This window comes from Aphis gossypii, chromosome 1 (genome assembly GCF_020184175.1).
Source record: "Aphis gossypii isolate Hap1 chromosome 1, ASM2018417v2, whole genome shotgun sequence".
NCBI classification, from domain to species: domain Eukaryota; kingdom Metazoa; phylum Arthropoda; class Insecta; order Hemiptera; family Aphididae; genus Aphis; species Aphis gossypii.
The window spans coordinates 39,739,799-39,767,659 of record NC_065530.1 but is presented as its reverse complement, the minus strand read 5'-3'; the positions used below and the strand labels follow the sequence as shown (position 1 = coordinate 39,767,659).

General features: G+C 29.1%; 4 protein-coding genes across 5 annotated transcripts; 1 reads left to right on the top strand and 3 right to left on the bottom strand.

The window, feature by feature from the left end:
- The first annotated feature begins 834 nt into the window (after nucleotides 1–834).
- On the top strand, nucleotides 835–14,450 carry LOC114130063 (serine/threonine-protein phosphatase 6 regulatory ankyrin repeat subunit A). Of its 2 annotated transcripts, XM_027994953.2 has the most exons (27): nucleotides 837–1,500; nucleotides 3,811–3,998; nucleotides 4,893–4,994; nucleotides 5,353–5,454; nucleotides 5,534–5,650; nucleotides 5,746–5,946; nucleotides 6,055–6,160; nucleotides 6,301–6,596; nucleotides 6,696–6,789; nucleotides 6,917–7,125; nucleotides 7,204–7,467; nucleotides 8,604–8,867; nucleotides 8,949–9,055; nucleotides 9,132–9,378; nucleotides 9,512–9,718; nucleotides 9,797–9,941; nucleotides 10,017–10,216; nucleotides 10,323–10,520; nucleotides 10,596–10,802; nucleotides 10,875–11,006; nucleotides 12,140–12,346; nucleotides 12,431–12,691; nucleotides 12,759–13,167; nucleotides 13,259–13,473; nucleotides 13,595–13,730; nucleotides 13,797–13,925; nucleotides 14,009–14,450. In XM_027994953.2, the coding sequence occupies exons 1-27, from the start codon at nucleotides 1,353–1,355 to the stop codon at nucleotides 14,269–14,271; spliced, it is 5,154 nt and encodes a 1,717-aa protein (XP_027850754.2). In that variant the 5' UTR covers nucleotides 837–1,352; the 3' UTR covers nucleotides 14,272–14,450. The 2 variants fall into 2 exon arrangements, with proteins under 2 accessions (XP_027850753.2, XP_027850754.2); XM_027994952.2 differs by having other exon boundaries at nucleotides 835–1,500; nucleotides 13,595–13,925.
- A 276-nt stretch (nucleotides 14,451–14,726) lies between these two features.
- On the bottom strand, nucleotides 14,727–18,589 carry LOC114130062 (PIH1 domain-containing protein 1-like). Its single transcript, XM_027994949.2, has 8 exons — nucleotides 18,296–18,589; nucleotides 18,128–18,209; nucleotides 17,855–18,040; nucleotides 17,245–17,391; nucleotides 16,668–16,897; nucleotides 16,453–16,599; nucleotides 15,942–15,988; nucleotides 14,727–15,597 (listed from the first exon to the last, which is right to left on the bottom strand). The coding sequence occupies exons 1-7, from the start codon at nucleotides 18,356–18,358 to the stop codon at nucleotides 15,950–15,952; spliced, it is 894 nt and encodes a 297-aa protein (XP_027850750.2). The 5' UTR covers nucleotides 18,359–18,589; the 3' UTR covers nucleotides 14,727–15,597; nucleotides 15,942–15,949.
- A 1,551-nt stretch (nucleotides 18,590–20,140) lies between these two features.
- LOC114124812 (polyphosphoinositide phosphatase) lies at nucleotides 20,141–26,730 on the bottom strand. Its single transcript, XM_050196944.1, has 14 exons — nucleotides 26,415–26,730; nucleotides 26,128–26,323; nucleotides 25,839–26,046; nucleotides 25,544–25,608; nucleotides 25,047–25,291; nucleotides 24,322–24,517; nucleotides 23,855–24,053; nucleotides 23,563–23,788; nucleotides 22,440–22,665; nucleotides 22,217–22,352; nucleotides 21,564–21,767; nucleotides 21,352–21,498; nucleotides 21,062–21,232; nucleotides 20,141–20,719 (listed from the first exon to the last, which is right to left on the bottom strand). Exons 1-14 carry the CDS (start codon nucleotides 26,499–26,501, stop codon nucleotides 20,506–20,508), a joined length of 2,520 nt encoding a protein of 839 aa, XP_050052901.1. The 5' UTR covers nucleotides 26,502–26,730; the 3' UTR covers nucleotides 20,141–20,505.
- Nucleotides 26,731–27,233: 503 nt separating this feature from the next.
- Nucleotides 27,234–27,729, bottom strand: LOC126548906 (histone H2B-like). The gene has a single exon (XM_050196969.1). The coding sequence runs from the start codon at nucleotides 27,653–27,655 to the stop codon at nucleotides 27,278–27,280; it is 378 nt and encodes a 125-aa protein (XP_050052926.1). The 5' UTR covers nucleotides 27,656–27,729; the 3' UTR covers nucleotides 27,234–27,277.
- Between the last annotated feature and the right edge of the window lie 132 nt (nucleotides 27,730–27,861).

Genomic DNA, 27,861 nt, shown 5'->3' with positions numbered 1-27,861 from the left:
TACATTTAAAAAAAAAAGTAATAGCCTAATGAAAAATTCCAATTTACCAACTTACTGCAAACAATTTATTTTACAAATCTAAATCATGAGTAATGATTACATGTCATAATCATGATATATTATATTTATGGATTTTTTATTAAAGCTTATAAACACAAGTACCTAGTGTTAGTGTATAATAATATGACAAATACTTTTTAAAGTCACAAAACATAATATATAACACATTTTATGATAATAAATTATGGTGTATTAATATGTATTAATTTGTATATGTCTCTATGGAAATCGTCTATCCTCACGAGCCGTAACAGTAATAATAGGGATTCAACAAAAAGACAATATTATATGCCATAATATAGTGTTATATATATGATTATATAATAGATAAACGCTTATTATTGCTTGTATAATGTATATTATTATAATAACGTTTTGCCAAAATCAGCTGGCGACTACCGTTAAAATTATTCGAGTCGACTATTAAACGGGTCGAATTACGCGCATACTGGGAGAAAAAACTACAAAACACAATATATGATGTATATAGGTGTATAAAGTTAAAAAAAAAAGAGTGTACATTCACTCCTAACCCAAATTAAGTAGAGTTATTTGCCACAGACGGAAGAAAGGCCGCGTGGATAGCACGCGGGTATGTTAGGTATGTATATATAAATATATATACCTACATAATATATATATATTTTTATATATAGGTAGGTATGGATCGTGCGGCGACGGTGACGGCGAAAGAGCGATCGCGTGGGGAGCGGGTCGAGACCGAGGGCGGTGCTGATGGTTGATCGGTCCTGGCGGGCGGGCGGGGTGTCGTATAAAGGAGCACGTAAGCATGCGAACTTTCGTAGGTATAGTAGGTACGCGCCACCACCTTCCGTCCGGGCAAGTTCGCTTTCATTGGTCTGCTGCGAGAGACATGCAAATCCCGAGAACACACGCCGCGTAGCGCCCTGCCACACGTACACCCATAACAATTCGTAGTATTGTACTGCACGAGCACCGTGTTGTTTATAATCGTCCGGAGTGCCAGTTACGGAGCCAACTCGACAGTCGAATAACCGTAATAATATATTATTATTAGAAGGCATATCGAACGGGCAAAGTCCGCGAACTCCAAAAATTGTACACCGTCTTCTATAGCTGGACATATATTTTACTCGGTGCACGGACGATGATCGTCGTCATGTCCGCCCGACCGATCTGTCGTTCCACCGCCGCCGGTGCGCGCGTGTTCGTCAAGAAATTCCGCGTCGACTTCTCGCGTACGGCCGTCGTCTGTTGAGATGTAGACTCGACAGCACATCGTCGTCGTTGTTGTATCGCCAACAAAAAACATGATCGGCGGGTCCGGCAAGAGGGGTTCGGCGGCGGGCAACAGCAAGCCTCCGTCGTCCACGGCCACCGCCGCGGCGGCCGACGACAAGGCGGCTACCTCGGCTGGTGGGTCGTCGAAGACCGACGATAAAAAAGACGAGACCAAAGGTGAGTGGTTTTCATGGAGCCTCCCAACACCCCGACATTCCGGGATTTGAATTCGAGAAATAATATTAATATGCTGAATTTATGAATTGCGATAAAAACTCAAAGGGTTCGAGAAAAATATGTCATTTACAAATAAGTACCAAGAGTTTCACAAACTATGGCTGATCTGTTAGTAGTAATAATAATAGCATACTAAAAGTTGTTGCGTAAGAAGTCAAATCAGAATATAATGTAATATGAATATGGCTGTATTGTTGGTATATGTATGTACAAGTTATGAGACGATAGAAATTCAGTGATCGTTTTTTTATTTTAATTCCGTGATATATAATAATAGAGGTATTATCAGACAGATAAATCCTTTATGTTTATCTTTTTTTTTACGAAATCCATGAAATCAAAATCTATTTGAATCGTTTTCTACTTTTTTTTATTAAATTACACATTTTAATTTTCTAAATTTTAGAGTTAAAGATTCAGGGCAATGCGCATAATTGATTACCTTATTACAGCGATTATTTAGTAGGCTTACTTACATTATGTTATTATATCTTTCGATAAATAATGTTGAGACAATTTATGTTAGTCAAATTATTGTTGTTTAAGTTAAATATGATTCATAAAACAATCAACACTGTAGTATATATTTTTAATACAGATAAAAACGCTCTTTATGGTCGATATACGTGCTTATAAGTTATAACTTATAAGTATCAATAAAGTATTATGATTTAATTAAAATTTAGCTATATATCATATTTTCTACTAATTTATATTTTAATACAAATAAGTTACAAGATTAGTTGATAAGTATTAAACAGATACTTTAAATTACACTAATATCTGAACTTTGTAGTATGTATCTCAATATTTCTCATATAAGGTGCTGTAAAACTTTTAAAATCTCCAAAATGTAATATAGTTTATAAATTTATGAAATACCGTACTCCGCCCACTGTTTAAAGTTAAGTAAAACAGTAATTATACCGATTAATCTACTTTAATAGGCCATTTAAAACAATAGCGTAACCCATGACGTGCAGGGAATAATGTCTGCAATCATTCAATACCTAATTGAACAAATATAGTTAACGTTACGCGGAATTGAATCCTACTCAATAATTTCAACAATAAAAATTATTTCTATATGTATATATTATAATATAGTACTATTATTGTAGATATACCTTAATTTTCTTAATGTAAACAAATGTAAAAGATTTTAATATTTTCATGAAATTAGTATAAAAATATAGGTATATGGGTAAATCCAAAGTTTTATAATATACAATGATTCTAATTCAATAAATTGTGTAACAGTCCATATCAATAACAATTTATTATTATTATTATATTATAATAATACTAGTATTCTACAGTTATATTTGTTTATTATTTGATTTGTGTTAATTTATTTTTTTCGAGTACCAATACTTTGTATAATATAATATAATTTCAGCTAATTAATATCTATTTAAAGTTTGAATAATAAATAAAAAACTATACTTATCATTTTAAAATGAAAATGTAAGAATATTTTTAATTCCAATGAATTGAAACTTAGAAAAACCTTTAAAAACAATAAATTAAATTAAAACGATTAATATACCTATTTGGACAAAATAACAAAATTATGCTTAAAAATAAATAATAATCATTAGCTTTTAGTGCCTATTTCCAGCGGAGAGTCCCGGAGATAGATGGTGAGTATTGCCGATTTAAAGGAAAAAAAGCTTTTAGTGTCTAAATCAATTATGTACTATATTATATTGCAGCCTATGTATATTATATGACATGATTATTTTAGTATGGAAATTTATGTTGAGTTTAACAAGTTAAAAAGTTACTATACATATAATTCAAATTAAATAGTTATTTTTTTTTACTTAAATAAGTTTATTTAAGTAACTACTAATAAATTATTTTTAAGACTATACAATGTCTTAATTTTGTTTTAAAAATTAATTAAATGGTAAGTCTTTGTAAAATAAACAAAATATGACATTCATCTTAAATATTAAAGATGTATTAATGATAAATATTTTTAAATCAGTTATAAAGAAATATTACAAAAATAACTGCTGTTTAATTTGGTTACCCACAGAGACTTAAGGTATACAGCATAAATGTCATAACTCTTAAAGTCTTAACGAATCACAGTGTAATGAAAAAAAATAATAATACAGGAATCCGAATAGTACTAAAAACGCACATTTGACTTTAAATTGTCCAATAATTGAAAATTATTAATAATTTAGACTATACGTATATTATGTATTATTATTTATTCAATGTTTGATTTTTTTGTAGACGGAGTATTACCAACGACTCTACCTAGTCCAGGTTCATCCATTAGAGATGGAGCCCAGCGAATTTTACAACTATGCCAAAAGTCAGAATGGCCACCATTAGATCAGGCCCTAAAGGTGGTGGAAAAACTAGTGGCCGCAGGCGGAGAGGATGTGACGTCAACACCATTAGCTGGTGTTGTAGATCAGGTATAGTTATTGGCTTACTGGTTTTATTTTATGCTTTATTGGAGTATAAAGTTTTAATTGTACCCACGATGCGCAAATATATTTTTTATGGTTAAAAAAAAAACAGGGGTTGATGTCCATTCCAAAATACGCGTGGACGTTGGAAAACTAGCACAACCGGAAAAGCGTCATGGTCCGTCGACACGCGATTTACCCTAAAGGCCACAACTTGAACTTAACACATACATTACATGATTAAAGTAAATTGTCTAAATTGGGCTAAAAAAGTTAACAAGGAAAATTTATTTGACCTCAGCGTCCTAAACGCGACGAAATTCTTACAATTACAATACATTATATCTAATACATTATTGTATGTAAAGTAAATTATAGACAATTATTAATATTCGTATACATATTTAGGCATTTAACGAATTCAACCGCCTATACATTTTTCAATAAATCGATAGAAAAATAATTATAATAGTCATATTAATCGTTTTTAAGATTTCAAGACAAATAATAACCAAATTCATTGAAAATAAAACTAAATATACCTATATAGTTATACTATAAGCTAAACCACAAAATATATCCTATTGAGTTGATTATGGCATTAAAGATATTATGTCATTATTTATAAATGTATAATACAACGTTGGTTCACAAAAACGCATTAAAATAATAATAATTTACCGACCTATTTTATCATTTGACCATGTTACGTAGAAATCAACAATATCATATTGTAAGTCTAGAGACTTTGTTTTAATATTATATTATAAAGTATAGTGTGCACCGTACAGTGAAATCTTAAGTAAATCTTGGTTAAAAATTAATCATTTAGACGAAATAATTAAAATAATTCTTACTAAATTAAACCATTTTATATAATATAATGTTACGTATGTACAGAGCAATGGAATGACGCCTTTAATGTACGCAGTCAAAGAAAGCAAGACCACGTTCCTAGAACGTTTAATAGACCTCGGAACTGATGTTACAATTAGAAATATGGTAAGCATTGGCCATATTATATTATTATTTAGCCATTATTGGTTAACGCATTTATTACCATAGTTTGAAAACTATTTTTATGTACGATTTACTAAAACCTAATGGATGACTCATGAAAAAGAATTATTACCTTAAGCACAAAACTTATCATCAGGTTGCAAATTTATTAAGACTGTTGTATAGAATCGTAGATAGTATTTTTTATAAATATATTCCGGTCACGCGAAAATACTCGATCGTTCGTCTTCCATAAATTTAATATGACTTGCGTTAATATACATATAGGAAACTACGCCCCTATTTGGAGAGTATTCTATACTATTATTTGAATAACAGTGCATGTGTATACAATTTTCAGGAAAATTTTAATGCGTTGCATTTGGCTGCAACATATTCCAGAGAAGACGTAATAAAAGTATTACTGCCCAAAAAAGGCGTGGACGTTTACTGTCCAGGAGGTGTATGTTATTTGATTTTGCATTACATTAAAATATTATATTGGTTGAAAACATTAACTCATTGAACATTTGATTTTAAAGCCAAAACAACAAACGGCCGTACATATGGTGGCAAGTAGGCAGACGGGTACGGCGACGAGCATACTTCGAGTCCTTCTGGGGTCATGTGGAAAAGACATTCGTACCATTGCCGACGGGGTATTTTTTATATAATTTATTGTTATTTGAGCTATTATTAGAATCACAATTAATATTTTAATAATCGATAACAATTTTTTTGCGCGTTTATATAGGACGGTAAAATTCCGCTACTATTGGCTGTGGAAACCGGTAACCAGTCAATGTGCCGGGAACTACTGTCGACCCAAGCGGTGGAACAGCTTAAGTATAAGACCAAGTCCGGTGACATGGCCATTCATTTAGCGGCCAAACGAAAAGATATCGACATGATAAAAATACTAATTGACTACGGTGCTAGCGTAGACAGTCAAAACGTAGGTATCATTGAACATTTCGTTTGTTGTTTAACTGTTTTTTAATATACACGCATGCAGATATTATAATAAATATGTACTTACAACTTTGATCCTTGAACAATATAGGGCCAAGGGCAGACAGCTCTTCATATAGCTTCAGCCGACGGAGACGAAAGTTTGGTCAAATATTTTTACGGCGTACGAGCTAGTGCTTCTATAACGGATAATCAAGGTAAGCAGTATACTTGGTATGTTGTAATAATAATATTATAGGTATCTCTAATACACATACTATAGTTATTCCAATAAATAGATTGGACGTATTACCGGTGAATCGTTTTAATATATTGATTTTGATTTGCTGTCATTTAGACCGGACCCCGATGCATCTGGCTGCTGAAAATGGCCATGCAAATATCATCGAGTTGTTAGTCGACAAGTTCAAGGCTTCCATATACGAAAGGACAAAGGACGGTAGTACTCTCATGCACATAGCGTCATTAAACGGTCACGCAGACTGCGCAATGATGTTATTTAAAAAGGGGGTGTATCTTCACATGCCGAACAAAAGCGGCGCCCGGAGTATACACACTGCAGCTAGGTACGGGCACGTCGGGATCATCAACACGTTGTTGCAGAAAGGAGAAAAAGTCGACGTCACGACGAACGTACGCGATTTATGCGGCAGCATAAGCCGACTATAAACAATAATGTTTTACTAATATCGTCCGAGCTAACACATCTATAGTATTATGTTTGATTTTCAGGACAACTATACTCCTTTACATATAGCCGTTGAATCCGTTAAACCGGCAGTGATTGAAACGTTATTGGGATACGGAGCCGATGTTCACGTAAGAGGTTAGTTATCATTATTATAATATGTAAATATTACTATGATAAAAATAGACGGATATCGTCTATCGTATCCACCGTGATACTGCACATACACATTGACATATTGCACCGTTGTTAAACGTTTCAATAGGTGGGAAATTGCGGGAAACTCCCTTACACATAGCCGCTAGAGTCAAAGACGGCGACCGCTGTGCTCTTATGCTGCTCAAGTCCGGAGCCGGTCCCAATCTGGCCATGGACGATGGACAAACGCCCGTACATGTAGCCGCCCAGTACGGAAATCTCATAACACTTCAGCTATTACTAGACGACGGCGGCGATCCTCTTTTCAAGAACAAAGTGCGTTATAATATATATACTCGCAGGCCATAGTCATTTTATTTCTCTAATCCCATGTGTATAATCAACGGAATGTAGGTGGGAGAAACCCCGTTGCATTTGGCTTGTAGAAGTTGTCAAGCCGATATCGTCGGACAACTCATCGATTTTGTCAAGTCGAAACAAGGAGATGAAGTAGCCAATTCTTATGTAAATAGTGTGAACGAAGACGGCGCGTCAGCGCTGCACTATGCCGCTAATATAAAACAAACCGAAGTTAATCCGTCTAAACCAAACAACGACGCTAAAGTTATAAAATTACTTTTTGAAGCGGGAGCCGACATCAATTTACGGACAAAACAAGTGAGTTTCGATGTAAAGTGTTTAATATACTTGAATACATATATTTTGTTCGTATGAAATTAAAAAGAGTGTTACCTAGTAATTTAAATAATGATTCAATTTAATTCAGTAATATGATACTTAAGCTATTTATATAAATGGTTAAATGGTAACTACTTTTTGCTAAATGATATTATACTAACTATAGTAAGTACCTATCACGTAATACTTAAAGTTAAGTTATAAACGATAAACTGCTAAACATTTGTAACATAATATTAAATTGTTAACTTTACTTTTATATTAGATTTTTTATTTAGCTAATCATTTGATATTAAATGAATAACAAATCGTAATATTATCAAGATACTACTTGAAATCAAACACACTTAATAATAATATTGCTTAATTAGTCATCACGTGGATTATAAATTATAAAATATTATAATTTAAATATATGTACTACCCATATAGGTATTTACTTCTATTATTTATCTTTCTTCAAATAGGTGCGTGCAATAAAGATAAAAAAAATTTATCTGCAATATTATATTATTTTGTGTCTTTATGATTACCTATAATGAAATAAAACTATTAATTTGTAAAGAATCCAGATAGATATGTTAAAATTACTTACGATACTATTAAAAGAATAGAACAAGCTACAGTCTACAAAATAGGTAGTTGTTATCTATAAGTAGGAAAAATTGGTTATTATTTTATTATAAATATTTATTTAATGGTGTAGGTAACTGGTAAGCGTGAAAAATTCGTTTCAAAATTATTTCATAATAACGCTGTACAATCAATAATAGCACTGACACGAGGCCAAATGTAAATTACTTTGTGAATGTATTCTAAATGCTAAATTGTTATTTTTCATAAAAATTATGTAAATTGTCTATTCAAAATCGTGTGTACCGTTCCATTAAGCCTTTAACCAATAATCAAAATATATACATATGTTTTTACAGAATATTTAATCAATACCTTAACGATTTGCGGACATATACTTATTTTACAACTATAATAATAAATAATAATCAATCCTGTTAGAAAATCAAAAGAAAATCGTAGAATTTTTGTTAGAAATTATTTTAAGTTTAATTAAAAATTAAAATATATATTGCAATAACATAGATTATGTATTATTTTAGCACCACGAAACTGCTTTACACTTTTGTGCCGTAGCTGGTAATAACGAAGTACTTACAGCAATGCTGAATGGTATGTCACCAACCGAGATACAACAGTCGATGAACCGTCAATCCAGCGTTGGTTGGACCCCTTTGTTGATTGCTTGTCATAGGGGTCATATGAGCTTGGTAAATACCATGTTAAACAACCATGCAAGAGTAGACGTATTCGACAACGAAGGACGATCTGCACTTCATCTAGCTGCCGAAAGAGGATACTTGAAAGTATGAAAATTAACAACATCAAATATACCTATACCTATACCTATACATATATTATTGGCAATAAAAATATTCATAATATAGGTATGTGATGCTCTACTAACACATAAAGCGTTCATAAACAGCAAGTCAAGGGTTGGCTGGACAGCGTTACATTTAGCGGCTATGAACGGCTTTGCAGATCTTTGCAGGTTAACTTTTGATTTTATTTTTTTACATTAAACATAACTTACCTCTTATAGTTGAAATTGATTTTTTTTACTAAAGGTTTTTAATTCACGATCACAACGCTGTAATCGATATTCTCACTCTGAGAAAACAAACTCCTCTACATTTAGCTGCATCGGCAGGTCAACTAGAAGTCTGTCGTTTGCTGTTAGATTTGGGAGCGAATATAGATGCTACAGACGACCAAGGACAAAAACCCATTCATATTGCAGCACAGAACAATTTTCCAGAAGTTGTCCATCTATTTTTGCAACAACACCCACAATTAGTTTTGGCTAGCACTAAAGTAAATATTATATTATATATAATATTTATATTGTAAACTGTTCTTATTACGGCCCTATTTAAAATGAAGTTGCAAATTCAATTAGCATTGAAGGGTTAAATTTACAATACATATACTTTTTATTTTTTGTTAGAATGGAAATACATGCGCTCACATAGCAGCAATGCAAGGATCAGTTACTGTGATTATTGAACTAATGAAATTCGACAAAAATGGTGTGATCTCGGCTAGAAATCGTATCACGGAAGCTACACCACTTCAACTAGCAGCCGAAGGTGGTCATGCACAAGTGGTTAAGGTTTTAGTCAGGGCAGGAGCGTCGTGTTCGGATGAAAATAAGGTGCGATACTTACAAATCAGACGCTTTTTTTTTTTAAATTAATTACGTTTTATAAAATTTGACAATTCAATGTTCCAGGCAGGATTTACAGCTGTCCACTTAGCTGCACAAAATGGTCATTTGCCCGTACTAGAAGTATTACGTTCATCCCAATCGCTAAAAATTTCAAGCAAGAGACTTGGTATGACGGCGCTTCATATGGCTGCATACTGTGGTCAAACAGGTACACTATAAAAGAACAAATAATAAATGTTAATAAAACGTTTCAATCGTTATATTATGTTAATACTAATTTTAGATACGGTTCGAGAATTACTATCTCATATACCAGCAACAGTCAAGTCTGATCCTCCATCTGGAGTCAGTGTATTAGGTGTGCTGGGTAACGAATCTGGAATGACACCGTTACATTTTGCTGCTTACAGCGGTAACGAAAACGTTGTCCGATTATTGCTCAATTCGGCCGGTGTTCAAGTCGACGCATCTACAGTTGAATCTGTACGTTTTATTAAATTACTATACCTTATTGTTATCATGTTTAATGTTTATATGTGTACGGGCTCAAAATAAATAGTAAATTATTAAGCTATACCTTTATTTGTAGGGTTACAATGCACTGCACTTGGCATGTTTTGGCGGTCATGTGACTGTAGTCGGACTTTTGTTATCAAGAGCAGCAGACTTATTGCACAGTTCTGATCTCAACGGTAAAACATGTCTGCACATTGCCGCCTCTTATGGCCATTACGCCATGGTTGAAGTTTTACTAGGACAGGGAGCAGAAATTAACGCCACAGATAAAGTTCGTGTTTTTTTTTTTAAATATACTGTATTCCGATTTTTTGTGTGTACATTACGAATAAAATAAAATTAACAGAATGGGTGGACGGCCATGCACTGCGCTGCTCGTGCTGGATATTTAGACGTGGTAAAACTTTTAGTCGAATCCGGTGCCTCTCCAAAATCTGAAACCAACTATGGAGCTTCGCCGATATGGTTTGCAGCTCAAGAGGGGCATAATGATGTATTAGAATATTTGATGACAAAAGAACACGACACTTACAGTTTAATGGATGATAGAAGGGTACAACCGAAATCTAAATTATCTACTTAAAAACAAGCCAATAAAAATCGAACATTTTTTTTTTCATTTCAGTTTGTCTACAATCTAATGATTTGCAGCAAAAATCATAATAACAAACCAATTGAAGAATTTATTTTAGTATCGCCTGCACCAGTAGACACTGCAGCAAAACTTTCCAGTATATATATAAATTTATCAAATAAGGTATATTTACTTATTTACACAATACAGATTTTATTCTTTGATTCGTGTACCTACATACGAATAATTTACAATATAAATCACTTAAACTTAAGATTAGATTAAACCAGTAAACATATTGATACTTATAAAATTAAACAATACTTCTAACATTTATAAATTTATTAAATAAAATAACTAAATAATTAGGTGCACTTAAACTACGAACTTTTTTGTACAAAAAAGTTAGAAGAACGAAATTGTTAAATAGGTATATTTAATATTATGACTGGTTCGATTTACGTATAATATGATATTATATCAGTATTAAAAAAAATCAAACAAACCGTGGGCATTTAATCGTATAGGGATACAATTAAATTATACATTAATAGAATTTATAATCAAATATTTATACCATTAAAACAAATAAATAAGAAAAAGTTGGAGTAATTGACAATCAAATTAAAAATGAAATAACCATACAAAACCCATTTTAACCATGCAGTGTGTACAACTTAAGCTCACAAAATATGATGAAATATTGGCAATATAAAATATAATCGTATTAGGTATTTATAATAAATACTTAATGTTTTTATAAATGTCTTATTAACTTTTAACTTTTAAATAATGTTCATTTTATTTTTTATACATTTACACAAATAATAGTATAAACATAATATTAAAACTGGCATTTACAAAGGCATAAGGAACTCTTATAATATCAGTGTTTCCCTAACACATTTTAAGATATAAAGAATATAAATTACCAAAAAGGAAAATTTTAGATACCTAGCTATTATAACTAAACTCAGGATATAACAATTGTAATCAAAATTTTAGATTTGTATTTGAGTGTGAACAGCTTAATGTTCATTTCACCGGAGTGTTTTTTTTATCCATGATCTAAAAATACTAATCGTTGAGAAGTAAAAAATATTTATTCAAAGATAATAATAATGTATAAGTACCTATCGTGAGAAAAATAAAATAACTTTTAGAACCGCTTGTGTTTTATATATTATACATAATGAAAATTACTTGGTTATCAGTTTTAACCTGCCCTAAAGTAAATTTTTTTAGAAGTTATAGGTCATATTTAAAGTATATTATAATATAATGTTCAGTTTTCATTAATATTGTATGCCAACTAGGAAAAAGAGAGAGCAAAAGACTTAATAGCCGCGGGAAAACAATGCGAAACCATGGCAACTGAACTTTTAGCATTAGCTGCTGGTCAAGATTCAGCAGGTCGCATCCTAACAGCTTCGGATAGACGAAACACTGAATTTTTAGATGTACTTATTGAAAATGAGCAAAAAGAAGTAATCGCTCATACTGTTGTTCAAAGGTATCTACAGGTTAGTCATTAATAGTTATAATATATTATATGTATTAGTTAACAATTTAACATGTATTTAAATTTAATATAAGTTTAAATTTAGGAACTTTGGCAAGGAAGACTGAATTGGGCTGGATGGAAAACACTACTAATGTTCTTAGGATTTATTGCTTGTCCTCCATTATGGATAGTGTTTACGTTACCCCTTTGGCACAATTATAGTAAAGTTCCAATCATAAAGTTTATGTCGTACTTGACGTCTCACGTTTATTTGATGCTTCTATTACAAATGGTTGCTATCACGCCATATTATAGAGCAGCGCGGCAAAATTTATTTCCATACTGGTATGAGTGGTTGCTTTTGGTAAGTCATCAATAACAAAGTAATTTCATTTGCAACCATTTTTTTGACTTGCCTATTAATTTATTAGGTTTGGTTAAGTGGTTTGCTACTGTTTGAACTGACTAATCCAAGCGATAAAAGTGGACTGGGCTGGGTGAAGTTGGCTGTTCTCTTATGGAGTGTGATAGGAGTAGCATTTCATTTAGTTGGATTTTGTGGCCTCGTTTCCAACCCATATCTTCCTACAGTCATGTATCTTCGGAATCAAATGTTCGCCATATCATTTTTAATGGCGTGCGTTCAGATTCTGGACTTCTTATCATTCCATCATTTGTTTGGACCCTGGGCTATAATAATTGGCGATTTGATGAAAGACTTAGCAAGGTTCCTCGTAGTACTGAGCATTTTCGTGTTTGGGTTTTCTATGCAAATTGTAGCGATGAACCATCCTATCGCTAAGAAATTAGAAAGAAAACAAACGGATATTTTCGGAGAAGGTAATATCAATACACAAACAATACAAATTAAAAAAAAAAAAAATTCTACCATCCAACGTAGTTAATTGATTTATTTTTATTTTATATATAGTCCTTATGAGCCCAATAGATGCATTTGAATTACTTTTTTTTGCTGTGTTTGGTATGGCAACACATACCGAGTTGAGACAAGCTTCTAACACCGACCAACCTCCGTGGACAGTTTACTTATTTAAAGCTGTTTTTGGTATCTATATGTTAGTTTCGGTTGTCGTACTAATTAACTTGCTCATTGCTATGATGAGTGATACTTATCAAAGAATTCAGGTAAATTCAACATGATTAACGTAGTTCAAACGTAAAAAAGGGGATTTATTTATATAAATTACCTGTTGAAGGTATTAGGTGCATAATGATATAATATATGTCTCATATTAAATAATTATAGGCACAATCAGATATTGAATGGAAGTTTGGATTGGCGAAATTGATTAGAAATATGCATAGAACGACTACAACACCCTCGCCTTTGAATTTAATTACGACTTGGTTCATGTATTTACTAGAGATATGCAAGAAAAGAGGTAAAAATACGCGAAAGAAACATATTCAGGAAACACTTACGAATTTTTCTAAACTGTTCAATTCAGTTAAGCAAAAAAAGCGCCCAAGTTTATCACAGATGGTCGACATGAAAACAAAAGGACGAGTAAGTGCCAGGACTCGAATGGGCAATAAATGGCTATCAAAGGTGAAAAAGGCGCAAGTAGTTCCAAGAGGTAAGATAAAACGATTTTAAATCATTAAACTAAACGGTAGGACTTATTAAAATATTATAATATTGATATAACGTGCTGTGTAGAATCGATATCGGTTAGTGTCGTACATTTGAGTCCGTACGGATCGCAAATAAGCTTTGCGAGCTTGTCCAATCGTATCGAGACCGTCACAGACTGGGATTCTATTGCAAAAAAATATCGAGCACTGCAAGGGGCTAGCGAAAATGATGAGAGAGAAGACACCAAGGCTTCGAACGCATCAATGGAACGATTAACCAGGAGCAACAGTGAAGCCCAACCAGATCCACAACCGGTATTGGCAAACAACATAAAGAATATACCGTAAAGAGAAATTAATCATGTAAACGTGTAAATAATTTCATAACCATAATTTTTTACATTAATAAAGGTAAATGTGTAATTATATGTAAAAATTATTAAATGTACATTGTACATATAGTATGAAATATTTTAATTATTATTGATGAATGTGTGATGAATATAATATATTTTAATACATATTATACCAACTAAACATAAACTAATGTACATAATAAAATAAAATATGCTAAAAATAAATACATTTATATTATTTTACAAAATATGTTTTGGATTTTTTTTATAAATCAAACAAAATTGTTGAGTAGGTAACAATATTATAATATTACAGTATCTATTACCTAGGTACCTAGAGTACTTACAAATTACAATCTATTACTTCTAATAGGTAGGTATGTAATATTATATATTGTACATAGTTGCATAGGCATCACTAAAGGGTATCAAGAGGTACTTTACTACATTAACTCTTTTGGGGTAATAAGGATATACCATTATGCTACACCTAAAAAATACTTGAATTTTGAAAATGTATGGGTAATTATAATAATTATTCTTCTAATTATAACAATTACAGTGATTCATATCTATAATAATTGTGACATGTAGTATACTAATAAGTAGTATTAAGTAAAAGTATTATAGTTGAAACAATATTTGATTGTTGATGTTAGTTTGTAAATATTACGTGATAATATTAGTTATTTTTTCCTATGAGTCGTTTTTATAACATTTCTTAAACTATTATTAACACAACACATTTTTTATGTAGGCAATTTTTTTTTTGCAGAACTTTAATTCTAGTGACACCCAATTATTATTACATAAATTGTTTTAAATAATAATTTTATACGAAATACGATATATATAACAAATTGTTTTAATGGCAATTGTAATAAAGAGGTGATAGATAAATTCAATTCTATAAATATTTCTATATACCTTTAGGTAAAATCAATTTGACAAATTTGTCGAATTTTATAATTTTATTTAAGTTTGGTTATAATTTATAAGATTCTGATAATACAGCTAGCCTCAGGAAAAGGGGTATTTTAAACACGTTTTAACTGTGTTATCGGTAAATGTTAGTTTATGAGGTGACTCTTTAGTTAAGTCATTTGGGTTTCATATATTTTAACTGGTTAATCTGCACAAATAGCCATATAGAAGTGAAAGGAACTCATTTCATGTTTTTCAGCGGTATTGACAAACTTTTTTGAACATGATCTATCTGGATAACCTATATAGGATAATATATGAGCGTAATTCACATTCAGCTAAGAGTTTGTAATCGGAACACTTGTCCAATGAGTACTCTTCACCACACTTGACACTATAGCAAGGTTAAAACAACAATAATATATTATTTTGTATATTCGTAAGCTAGGTAAATGACAATAATTTTGGTATTCATTTTTCCAAAGTATTTATTCTAAAAAATGTAATATAGGTTTTATTTTAATTACATAATAATTTATTATATTTTTATCATACTAGGTTGTTAAAAAAACAAAACAAGAATTATAAAACTTTTTTTTTCTGTATTTAACACACAGATTTCTTTTGTTATTATTTTTATGTATATAAACAAGAAAAGTTTGTAATGAAAAAAAAAAATGAATACACAAATTGACAAAACAAAAAACAAAAAGAATTGAAAAGTATTGCAATACTTACTAGGAGAATCAATTGCTAGAAAAAATAGTTGATATTACTGATAAAATCTGGAAAAGAAATAATTTATATTATATTTTTAAAAAACCAATCAAAAAATTAAAGAAATTCTACATTTATTAATAATATTAAAAATTTGTAGTTATAATTTATAAGTTTAAAAGACTGAATATCTAACAATATTTTATAAAATTTCAAATTTGATATATAATTTGTTTACTCTTATGTTGAGATCATAAATAATTGTAATTGGTATTAAATAAAAACATTGAAAAATAGATGCTTAACATTAAGTTACAACTATTTTTGACTAACCTAATGTATTACTACTGTCTACTACAACAAATATTATTTGTTATTACGTTTTATCTAGATATTATAATATTTAGTACTAGTATTGATTATAGCATATCTATTCTATTATAAATGGCACTAGTCTCGTTATTTTTAAAAATAAATAATGGTAGAGTAGAAATATTAAATTTATAATAAAATGTAAGCATAAATAACTTACTTTAGTTAAAGTATTAAATGTTACATTAACATTTTTTTGATTAATTGTGTATGGTAAACAAATATCCAACTCATATTTTGTTTGTTTGTTCGTAGTTAACAGTAGACAATCTTCACCACATTTTAAATCAATTTCTTGTGAACTGAGCTATTGAGAATAATAAACAAAAAATAATTCAAAGCCATAATGTAAAATGTTAGTTTTTATAAAATTACCACATCTGGCATCCAAACATCTAAAATTATATTTTTTGGATTATCTTCTGGTTGTACATAAATTCTATACTCGGGTTTGACATGTATGTCTAACTGAGACAGTGATGCTTTTGAGTTTAATTCTTGAATCAAAGGTTTTTTTTTAAATTTTGATGGTCTAGGAGGTCGTTGTTGAATTCTGTGTTGCTGCAAAGATCCAATGCACTTTCTATTCTTTAACAAAATTGGATCTAAGACATAACACAATAAAAACGAAATTAATAACATAATATTTAAATTAGACAAGTTTAAGATTGTTGCTTTTAGGAATTTTATTCCTCTACTTCGCTATTTCTATATTTGAAACATCACAATAAAAGACCGATTGTACATTACTTTTAAATTTATTTATTTATACCATAAAATAATATTAAAAATTAGTAAAATAAGAAATACAGAAGACTATCATGAGTATTAACTTCTTAAAATAAATGATTATGCGTTTTTCCAGTACTCTACAGAGATTTAAGAATTCAAATAGCGAAAAGAGGGCTGTCTCTAAAAGGGTACACATAAGATAGTAAACGCTAATAAATACTTTCTGAGCTTATATCTATTTTGAATTTTTCAGCAACTCCCTCAATAGTAGCACAAACAATAAATGTTTGAAACAAGTCATCATTTTGACATTTATTGAAAAATTCTGAATTTACTGCTACATCATAAACAGGAACTTGTACATCAGCTATAACATAAAAATAAAATAAAAACTATTATTATTCATTACATTCAAAATAAAACACTTCTAACTTTGGTCAAAATATGTAATTAATTTATGACTGTGTTATAACTAATATTTTTGAGATTAAATTTACTTATACCTATTATAATTTTGTTTTAACCAGAATATATAATACTAAAACATTTAGGATAACAATAATTTTTTTCATTGAATTAACAAATTCAGACACAAATACAACTGAAGAACAATGATTGTGCTATTATTAATTATTAATAAGATTAATAAATAAAAAAAATTAATACAAATTTATTTATACATCTTTTATTTTTTATTGCACAATTGTAGTAATATTCAAATAAAAGACACAAATTGGCATTAAATTTTTGAATTGAAAACATTATCTTTACAAGTAAGTTGTACTTCTTACATTTAGTTAAAAAAAAAATAAATAAAATTTTAGACTTACATTTATCAGTTTCTAAGTGTTCTATACCAATACTTAACGGGATACAGAATTTTTCAGGATCTTTAGAATCTAAAACTTCTACAAGTTCTTCTCTTGTAATATCATCAGGAGGTGGAATCTCTGCATGGTGGCAGAGATTTATAAATACTTTTGACTTATCGGTTTTAAATAATTTTATACAAAGTCCTATAATTTAAAAAGATTTAGTCAAATTTTTAAATAAATTTAAGTAATTTTTAATAATGAAGTGGAAAAAGATTATTAAAGTCATACCTGGAGCTGGTTTGACCAATTTGCCTGATTCAGGATTGAGGAAACCACTTACAAACTGTTCGAATTCTTGTTCCTCGTTGCTCTGGAAATAATAATTAATAAGTTACTCGTTTAGAATCATTTGAAATATGTAAGTCAGTGTTCAAATATATTATAATTTATAAATACTTGAATTAAAAGGTTTTTTTCGATAATCGACTCGTCGACGTCTAAAAAGTTTTTGGACGACATAATATTACTTAATGTGATGTGTTTGAAAAAGTATAACAACTAACAAAATACGAATAGGATATCGATAAAGCACAAATTAACCAACAGAAAAAAATGATTAAACTAAATGACAAATTAGTGAATATTATGAATCATTGAATCAGTTTTAAACTCTTTCAAAACAGACATTAAATATTTAAATAATAAATATCCATATTCCATGAACTTCGAGACGTGAAGATAGAAATTAGAAGCCCCATGGATTTATACTTTGTACTTATCATTTCTTGATAAGGCGGAAATCACATTTTAGTATACTTAGTTGCCTATATATTACTTATAAGGAGTTATTTGAACACGTCTTGCAAAACCATACAATTATTATAATTGTTCAATATTATTATTGTACTGAACTGAAGTTGTCTTGTTAGCTCAATGCTTACAATAATTGTATACTATTGTATACTATCTTTTTAACATTAATTCAAGATATCATAAATAAAAATGTGTTTCGATTGATAAATTTATCTCCACTCTTCATTATTTCAAAATGTCCAACATTGGTGTTAAACAAAGGTGCCCTGGAGTAAATTTTACGAATCTAAAACATTCGACACCTACATTCAATAATAGGACAATAATTGAAAACCGCTAGTATTTTAGTACTGAAAAATCAGCGTATAAGATTGTAATATAATAATATTCAAAAGTCTATTCTAATAAAATGTTAAGATCTTGTGAATATTAATTAATATAACTATAATAGTCTAAATAGGTACCTACCTACCTAATAAAAATAAACATATTTAAATTTTATGTTTGATTACAATTAACGATACTTTTTTTTTAAAAAAAAAAAACTAATAATTTCAGTATTTGTTTTGTAATTTTATATTGAGAAGTTTTACACATACTTATGTTTAAGCCTTTTTTTATTTGTTTAATTTTACAATTTATTTGAATATCTGTGTTTAATTTTAAAATCTCCATTGAGGTCTTGGAGTTCATCATCTGCAAAGCTTTAATAAATATATATAAATGCGGATGTCTAAATCTAATTTAATGTTGAAACTTTTTATTCCAACCTTCTGATTTCTAATAAATTATTAGCCTTACTTTATCCTAATTTAGTTACATTGTGCACATTCTACATATATGGAGCAAACATAGATGGTCTCCTTTTGAAGTACATAATTTGTATATTGTTAATTAACTTGTTTGACCAATCAACATAATTAACATAGTAATTCTGTGTTACATCAAAATATGTTAAAATATTATCTATATTATAATCATATGAAAAAATATCATGTAGGTTAAAGCTTATTCCTATAAAAATAAATATTTAAATTAAAAAATATATGTATTAATTTAGGTACTTTTTTTAATAGTGTTAAGTGGTAAAAAGCCAATACACACTGATCATTTGTACTGTTCTAAAAATTTTGAGTGCAGAAAGTTCAATATTTACAAAACCATCGGGTGTCAGTTATCTAAGTACTAAACTTTACAACGCACATTTTAACTTCAGAAACAATATTTTTTAGTTGTATTACAAACGTGAAACAATAGATGCATAGGTAACTAAAAATATTGGGAAAATTGTCTTTTTAATTCTTACTTTTTCAGAGGGTTTTTTTCTATTACTTATTTAGGTAGTTTTATTAGTCTATACTTTAGGTGAATATATATATTGTATTTCACTTTACGAACATAAAAATAAACTATTCTGACCGATATTATGATATAATATATGAACATAATTTTTCTATTTGGGGATTATTTAAATCATAATACAATATATTAAAACAAATTATATATATATTAAAATAATTGTATACATAAATAATAAAATATGCAAGATATATAACATTTTTACTATATACACACATTTAAGGGATAACATTATTTATACGGTTAATGTACTATATTAAAAGTATTTATAACGAAATATATAATAAAATATAAAACACCAGTAAGGCAGTAACACATTGGAGGACTATATCTTTTCAATTTCTATTCATTATTATGTCTACGAATATTAAACATACATTTTTAGTATTATATATTTTAACATTTATAAAATTATAAAATAATAAAAGTTTCATAAAATGAATTATTATTTGCTTTAAAAAATAGTACATGAATAATAATATCTTATAAGTGTATTAATTACATTGAACATAATTTTTATATTGAAAAATCATTTTGTTGCTACAAACAGGTTCGCCAATAAGACCTTTTTCAATATATGATTCATAAAGAGTTATATTTGAAGGACTAACTTCTGGCACAGGTATGTTAAACGAGCTATTGTATTTAGATTGACTATTTTGTGATACTACTAAAACACTTGCTGGATTAATTGCCATTAGAATATACCTGTAAAGTTGTAATAATAAATTATAGTTATGTAATCAAATTTATACAATCTATAAGTATAGGTGTTTATTTTATATGAATTGATATAATAAGTTTAGATTTTTTTCTTAAGTAGAAACTGAGTAGTTAGTATAACATTTTTTTTTTTTTTTTAAGAATTTTGTAATTAGATAATTGTTCTGTTAAATAAGATAATTCTAAAATATGTTTCAACATATTCTCATAAAAAATGCTAAACCACTATTCAAAATAAAATAAATTATAAAATATTAACTCATACAGTACTAATGCTGATATGTTGTTTAAATATCATCATTAATCATATAATAATAATAAAATTACTTTTTATAAATAGCAATTTCTGCTGGTTTTGTAACTGCTAGATTAATTCCATAGATACTCTGTTCAGTCTGTAGAGGATCAAATGTGATAGAATTATCTTTTGACGCGATACTCATTGAATCAATACGTTTTGAAAAAGAAATATCTTCATCACTTTCACCACTACCACAACTGAAGACAGACATAATTTAAAGAAAATATAAATACTAATTCTGAAGTTATAATGTAACAATAAAACTAAATTAAATTTGTTATATTATTATATTTTTAATAATTTATATAGAAGGTACCTGCTACTTGAGTTGATTGAATTTGTAGAACTATGACCTGTCATAGAAGGATTTCTAGTTTTATCAGAGATTTGTTCACGTTTTTTACCAGGTCTAATACGCATAGAAAATGGACTAAAATCTGTTACACAGTTTGGCATAAAATCTCTAAAAAAAAAAAAAATAATTGTTATTTATAAATTACATACATTGATGAATTACAAAAATTATACCTCACAGAATGACTAATTTCAAAAGCATAACTTTCAGACATTACACTGAATTCATCTGTTTTATAGAAGTTACTAAAGCTATCATAGTCCTCTATATTTAATGAAGTGGCTGGATATATTTCTAAGTATTTTTTTTTGTTTTCCATACAAGATAACGGCAAACAGTCCATAACACATTCATCCCACCATCTTGTCAACGGAACACTGCAAAATATTCAATTGTATTATATTTCTGAAACTAATAGTCCTCAATCAATGTACCATAAAACTATTGAAAGTATAAAGCATTTAAAATTTAGTAAGTATAGTACCCTAGGGTATTTAAAAACATTTAAGGGTGCCATGATTAAAAAAATATTGATAATCACTGATCTAGATAATAATATTACCCCAGAGCATTTCAGTACAATGTTATTTATCTCCGTACACAGACCTATACACAATATAGATAAAACACATTTAAATAAAATTGTTTTTTTATAAACGACTTTGATCTAAGATTACTTAAAAATATAAAAAAATATAGTTTGTATAAATGTGCTTTGCCTATGCTGTGCTGTGCTATGCTGTGCATGGCCGAGAGAGAAAAAAAATTATGTGCTGACAATAATACTTGATTATTTAAGAAATAATAAAATACAATCATTATTAACCAATCATTAGAAAGAAAAGATGTTGTTTCTGGATGATGTAAATAGTAATCAAAATTTTGTTCCCATATGGCAGGCTCATTTTCATTTGGACAAAATAATCCCAAAAATAGATTTATAGCATTTTGTTTTTCAGTATCTAGATATAACAAAACAGATTATTATAGTATAACAAGTTTAAACTTAGGTTCAAGGATAAGCAATAATAATTTAATAAAATTCTAACCAGAGAACGTGTTGCTATAGTAACGACTCAATGTTTGCATAATATCATTGCCTTGTGATGTCCAAGGAGCAGTTTTACGGTAAGTTTTTATCCGATGAATTAATTGAGATCCTCCATATTGTAAAGCTAAAGTATCTCCATGGTCTTCATATGAAGCTTCCAATAATCTAACACAATCAGTGTCATACTCTAATTGCGGTTTGTGCAATAATCCCAAATAATATAACTGAAAAAAAAGTTATTAATATAATTAGCAGTGGAATCTAAAATGCATTTCAGGTACCATTAATAATGAGTGGTATAAAACATTATATAAAAAGAGATGATTTCTCAGCATATACAAGGCTTACATAGTCAGGTTACAACATTTAAAAAATTGAAATATTTATATATTTCATGAAAGATGAAATGTATAGGTAAGTACTATAAGTATATAGTTATTTTTTATTTAATCCTTTTTCATATCTACTTATTTTTGTAGATATAACACTAGATTTTTTTTATTAAAGTTGAAGAATTCATAATCCACCTCAATAGCTTCTTTAATGTACTCTTACAATTTCTTCAATTTTTAAACAATATTTTTTACCTAAAAACTTCTTGAATCTAGGATGTACAAAATGTGGAATGTAAAGAGGTGTGTCAATAGGTATTCCATCTAAAGGAGATGAAGTCTTGAAAAATGCAAATAGTGTGAACTCAGATGTTGTTATGAAGGAGGGTAAATACCATAACCCAAAATTCCCCCCTAAATGATTTTTAATTTTCTTCTTCAATTTCCAGAGAGTCTTATTAAGCTATTACATTTTTTATAGTCATATTTTAACTGAGCTCAAAAAGTTTTTAGGAAAAATGTAAGTTCTTTAACACTGGTAATAAAAGTTGGTACTAGGCCTATTAAAATGTATTGATTTAAACAGTGATTATGTAAAAAAATAACTAAATATCTATGTATATTTCATTAAAATATAATATATAATTATCAATTTTAAAAATGATTGTAACCTTCCTTTTTGGAAGACCTTCATAATTATCACCGGAGTTTTGAAATGTAACCAAAAGTTTAAATAGCTCTATACACACCACTACAAAATGCAATTATTAATACAACATAGATTCATACTTGATAAGCTAGTGCACATTTTCCAATAACAAATTGAGCGGTATTAGTACGATCTAAACAATCAACACAATTTACTCTAATTATTCCATTTTGAAGTATAGTACCATTTTTATCTTGACCAAAAGTAGGTTTTTCTATAATCCGTGGACAATTAATATACATGCCTGTTTTAAAAATTGCCATACGCGCAATTTCATCAAGGCGTCTCATGACATTCACATTTTTACTGATGACACATATAATTTAAATATAAATAGATACCGACAAAAAATAAGTTATTAAAAATGTTTACCTTTTATTCATTCTTGCCATATCAAAATGTATATACTGAATATGATGACAAGGTGGTAAAAACTTATTTAAATACTTCACAGCTGATACTAAATGATCACTTAGCTGTGATTCATGAACCTTTTTTTCACGCTTTTTAACAAGATTTATTATAACTGTTGGGGAACCATATCTTTTATACAAATTATTGAAATGAGCACCTTGAAAAAAAAAAGATTGAACATAAATAAAAATATTTATTTACAGCTAAAATGGCTATAAAAGACCAAGAATTATGTTTTTTTTTTTAACAATTTTAACCATCATAAAGATGCTAAAAACTATGTTGTGTTAGTTTGTTAATAAGTATTGATGATTCATCGGAAAGAATGAATAAAACAAATGAATACCGAACTTAAAAGTTTAAATTAAAATATAATATTTTTTAATAAAAAAGAGATCAGATATTGTACAATGAAAGTTACTCACCAGGTATTTCATGGAATGGATCAATTAACTCAAATGATATTGTAGGTTTTGGTACCATTTTACTTATATCTTGGCTCCATAAACCAGGAACTGAACCTCTCATTTGAAGAAATGAACTTATATACATATTATTTTGACAACTCGCTCCATGATCTTGAACTATCTGTTCAGTTTCAACTTCATTTCCAACTTCTCCCTAAAAAATATATTATTAATCACTGCATACCTAACACATTCTATAATTTTATATTGTTATATGTATTAAATCAAAATACAAAAATTAATTGTAACCCTTATATCTAATACAAATGTATTAGATGTTTTAAGTTAACAACAACTTTGGAAACTTATTCATAAGTCATAACAAAAGAATTAATTACCCCTTAAAATAGACCAAAAATAAAAAGTAAACATTGCATATTATATTTTCTTAAATACTCTATCAAGTTTAAATAAAAATAGTTATATTAATACATTGTTTGTTACCCTTATTTATATTATGTATACGATTTATGAAATATGATGATTTTAAAATTAAAAAAAAACATTAAGAAAAGATGCTATCAATTCAAATTAAAAGTAAATTTCTATGAATATAGATATAAGTTTTTGAAAAGCCTTATATTGGTAAGATGTTTGTAAATATTAAGAAATAAAATCTTCAATTTTCTTGTTGGGAGGACTAAATGGGATGTCACATTAACTGTGAACACATAATTATTTACATTTTTATTAGCGCCTCTCTTCAGAAATCTTGTACCAGCATATCTATTTGATCTCCGAGCAATTAATGTGATATAAATTGGACGTCCAAAAATTGAAACATTTGATTGACTAATAAAACCATGCATTATATTTAAAATCCAATCTGGATGTAATTTGTCAAGTACATCTTTTAATAGATAGTCATTCCAAACAAATATTTTATTTGGACAACTTCTGGTAACAAATACGCTATCCCCAGACAAATCTACAACAAAATAAAATAAATTATATTTACTTTTGATAGGAATTTAAATAAAATAATTATAAAACAACACACTAAAGTTATTTTTAATGTAATTGTTTTAAAAAATATAATAAATCCATAGTACACTTTAAAAACACATAATATTTACAGCCCAACAGGTAATTTTTAGCAATCTCGTGGATTATTTCTGGGTAAAATAATGAAACAATAACAATAGTAATAAGAGACAAATTGTTTGAATGATAAACTAACCGTTTGGAACATTTTGTGCGATTGACATATTGACTTGTAGAGTATGTGTAACATCATAACTGTAACTAAATAAATAATAATACAAGAAAATTAAATAATTAATTAATATTACAATTTAGGTACTCAAGACAAATGTGTGAAGAAAAGGACACTTCTTTAAAATGTTACATAAATATTTCAAAATTCTAAGGCTATATTAATTTTTTAAGCAAAAGAGATGGATTTCTATCATCAACATTGCACACAAAGAAAAATAATTCTATAACATTAAATCAACACATTGATCTAGCCTTACCTAAAGTAAAAATTGCTGGATAAATCTACACTTTGAAAAATTTTCAAATAACGTGGTTCGTTAACATTAGGAATACGATAAGCATCATTAGGCAAGTATATCATAGACGTATCTTCAATTTTATATATGATTTCACGTCCTATTACAGCAACACGACGACGTTTTGTTATTAAAATCATATAATATCCTTCTAGTAGTCTCACAAAACCTTAACATAAATTATAAATGAATATGTAGGTAGTACACCGATACATTGATTATTTTAATTATAAAATTGTATTATTTTTACCAACTATGCCAAATGCTGATGCTATTTTATTTAGACTGGTATTCCTGTGCAATCCAACGTTCAAAGAATTTATCATATCTAGTTCAGTATACTCTACCCGGTCATCCACAATTGTCAGGTCATGACCCTCTGTTCGATCAATTTTAAGAATGCGATACTTTGTACGAGCATTATTGGATCCAACAACAAAATATCTCTGAAAATAAAATTCAATTAATATTTTATTCACTTGAGAGAAATGATGAGTTAAAAAAAGAATACAATAGAATTATGAAAGGTATACTTACGTTTTTAGATTCATATACTCCAATTTTTTGCACAAAATTTATGGCTGGAAGACATTTTATTTGGTATGTAGAATTAGATTTGTCCATACTTACTATTACTAAAAATTTGATTTAATTAAGAAACATGGCAAAATTCAATCAGTTTATGAATGAAAAATGTATTAACAACAGTAAGCGATCACGCTAATACGTTATATGATGTATAAATAATTAGTAGCTATACAATAGAAACTACTATAATATTATACATTAAAATTATTATTCGTGTATTGTGCCATAATTTTTAAGTTTGTATAATGTACCTAATACTATAATATTGTAGTGACGACTAGTAAATAGTGATAAGAAACATCGTAAACTCGGTTGCCTTTAAATGTATAACAGGCGCATAACGTTTATATTGCTAACCAATCACAAGATAGCGCAATACAAATGATTTTGGTTATTAAAATTTAAAAACACTTAAACATTACAGTAATAACTTTACTCATAGTCATCCTAACTCCGGGTGATCATTTTTCGAGCGGGTGCCGTAGGAGGTGAATAATAGCACGGTTTTTAATTTTTTAACGGTGTTCCAGAAGGAAGCGAAGCACTTAGCAATATATTACAAGGAGCTAGGAAAATAAAATTTTCAATACATGCTGAACAAACTCAAAAACATTTGAGATTTTAACCAAATGTGTGTTATATCTTTAGCGACACAGAACGTAAATAAAATTAATACATTTTTATTTTGCTCTATAATAATAAACATTATTTTACTGGACATCGACGACTTTTTAATTAATAATTTAGTATTGAAGTATGTAGTGGCCCTGAAAAGGGCCGTTTTAAATGTTAAGCCGATAGGCGAGGAGGAATTATTTGGAACTGGTGTATTTGGTCACGGCTTTTGTACCTTCACTGACGGCGTGCTTGGCCAATTCACCGGGCAACAAGAGACGGACGGCGGTTTGGATTTCCCGACTTGTGATGGTCGAGCGCTTGTTGTAGTGGGCAAGACGACTGGATTCAGAGGCGATACGTTCGAACAGATCGTTGACGAAACTGTTCATGATGCTCATGGCCTTTGAAGAAACTCCGGTGTCGGGATGTACTTGTTTCAACACTTTGTAGATGTAGATGGCGTACGATTCTTTCCTCTTGGGCTTGCGCTTCTTGTCGGATTTGGTGATGTTCTTTTGCGCCTTGCCGGACTTCTTCATTGCTTTGCCAGCGGATTTTCCTCCTGGAGCCATTTTTGATTACTATATGTTTTCGTTGCGAGTTGAACGTTAAACAGACGATATCAGAATGATGCTATACACAGTAAGGCGATGGTATATATTAGTAATCAAGGGCAATACGTCGTTTGTTCATTGGTCGACAGCTTATCAAGTATAACAGAACAAACTGAGTTCATCAGTGTTTATGTTATCGTAAAGAATATTAGTTTCTCCACTAA

Coding starts and splice junctions, on each gene's coding strand:
- LOC114130063 (XM_027994952.2), top strand. CDS start 1,353: ATGATCGGCGGGTCCGGCAAGAGGGGTTCGGCGGCGGGCAACAGCAAG. Junction 9,056..9,131: donor GGCTTTGCAGATCTTTGCAG/GTTAACTTTTGA, acceptor TTTTTACTAAAG/GTTTTTAATTCACGATCACA. Junction 9,942..10,016: donor TGCATACTGTGGTCAAACAG/GTACACTATAAA, acceptor TACTAATTTTAG/ATACGGTTCGAGAATTACTA.
- LOC126548906 (XM_050196969.1), bottom strand. CDS start 27,655: ATGGCTCCAGGAGGAAAATCCGCTGGCAAAGCAATGAAGAAGTCCGGC.
- LOC114124812 (XM_050196944.1), bottom strand. CDS start 26,501: ATGGACAAATCTAATTCTACATACCAAATAAAATGTCTTCCAGCCATA. Junction 25,609..25,838: donor TCCAGCAATTTTTACTTTAG/GTAAGGCTAGAT, acceptor TTATTTATTTAG/TTACAGTTATGATGTTACAC. Junction 20,720..21,061: donor GAAATTGCTATTTATAAAAA/GTAATTTTATTA, acceptor ACAACTTTACAG/GTATATTCTAATGGCAATTA.
- LOC114130062 (XM_027994949.2), bottom strand. CDS start 18,358: ATGTCGTCCAAAAACTTTTTAGACGTCGACGAGTCGATTATCGAAAAA. Junction 17,392..17,854: donor ACACTTAGAAACTGATAAAT/GTAAGTCTAAAA, acceptor TTTATGTTATAG/CTGATGTACAAGTTCCTGTT. Junction 15,989..16,452: donor CATTTAATACTTTAACTAAA/GTAAGTTATTTA, acceptor TTTCTTTTCCAG/ATTTTATCAGTAATATCAAC.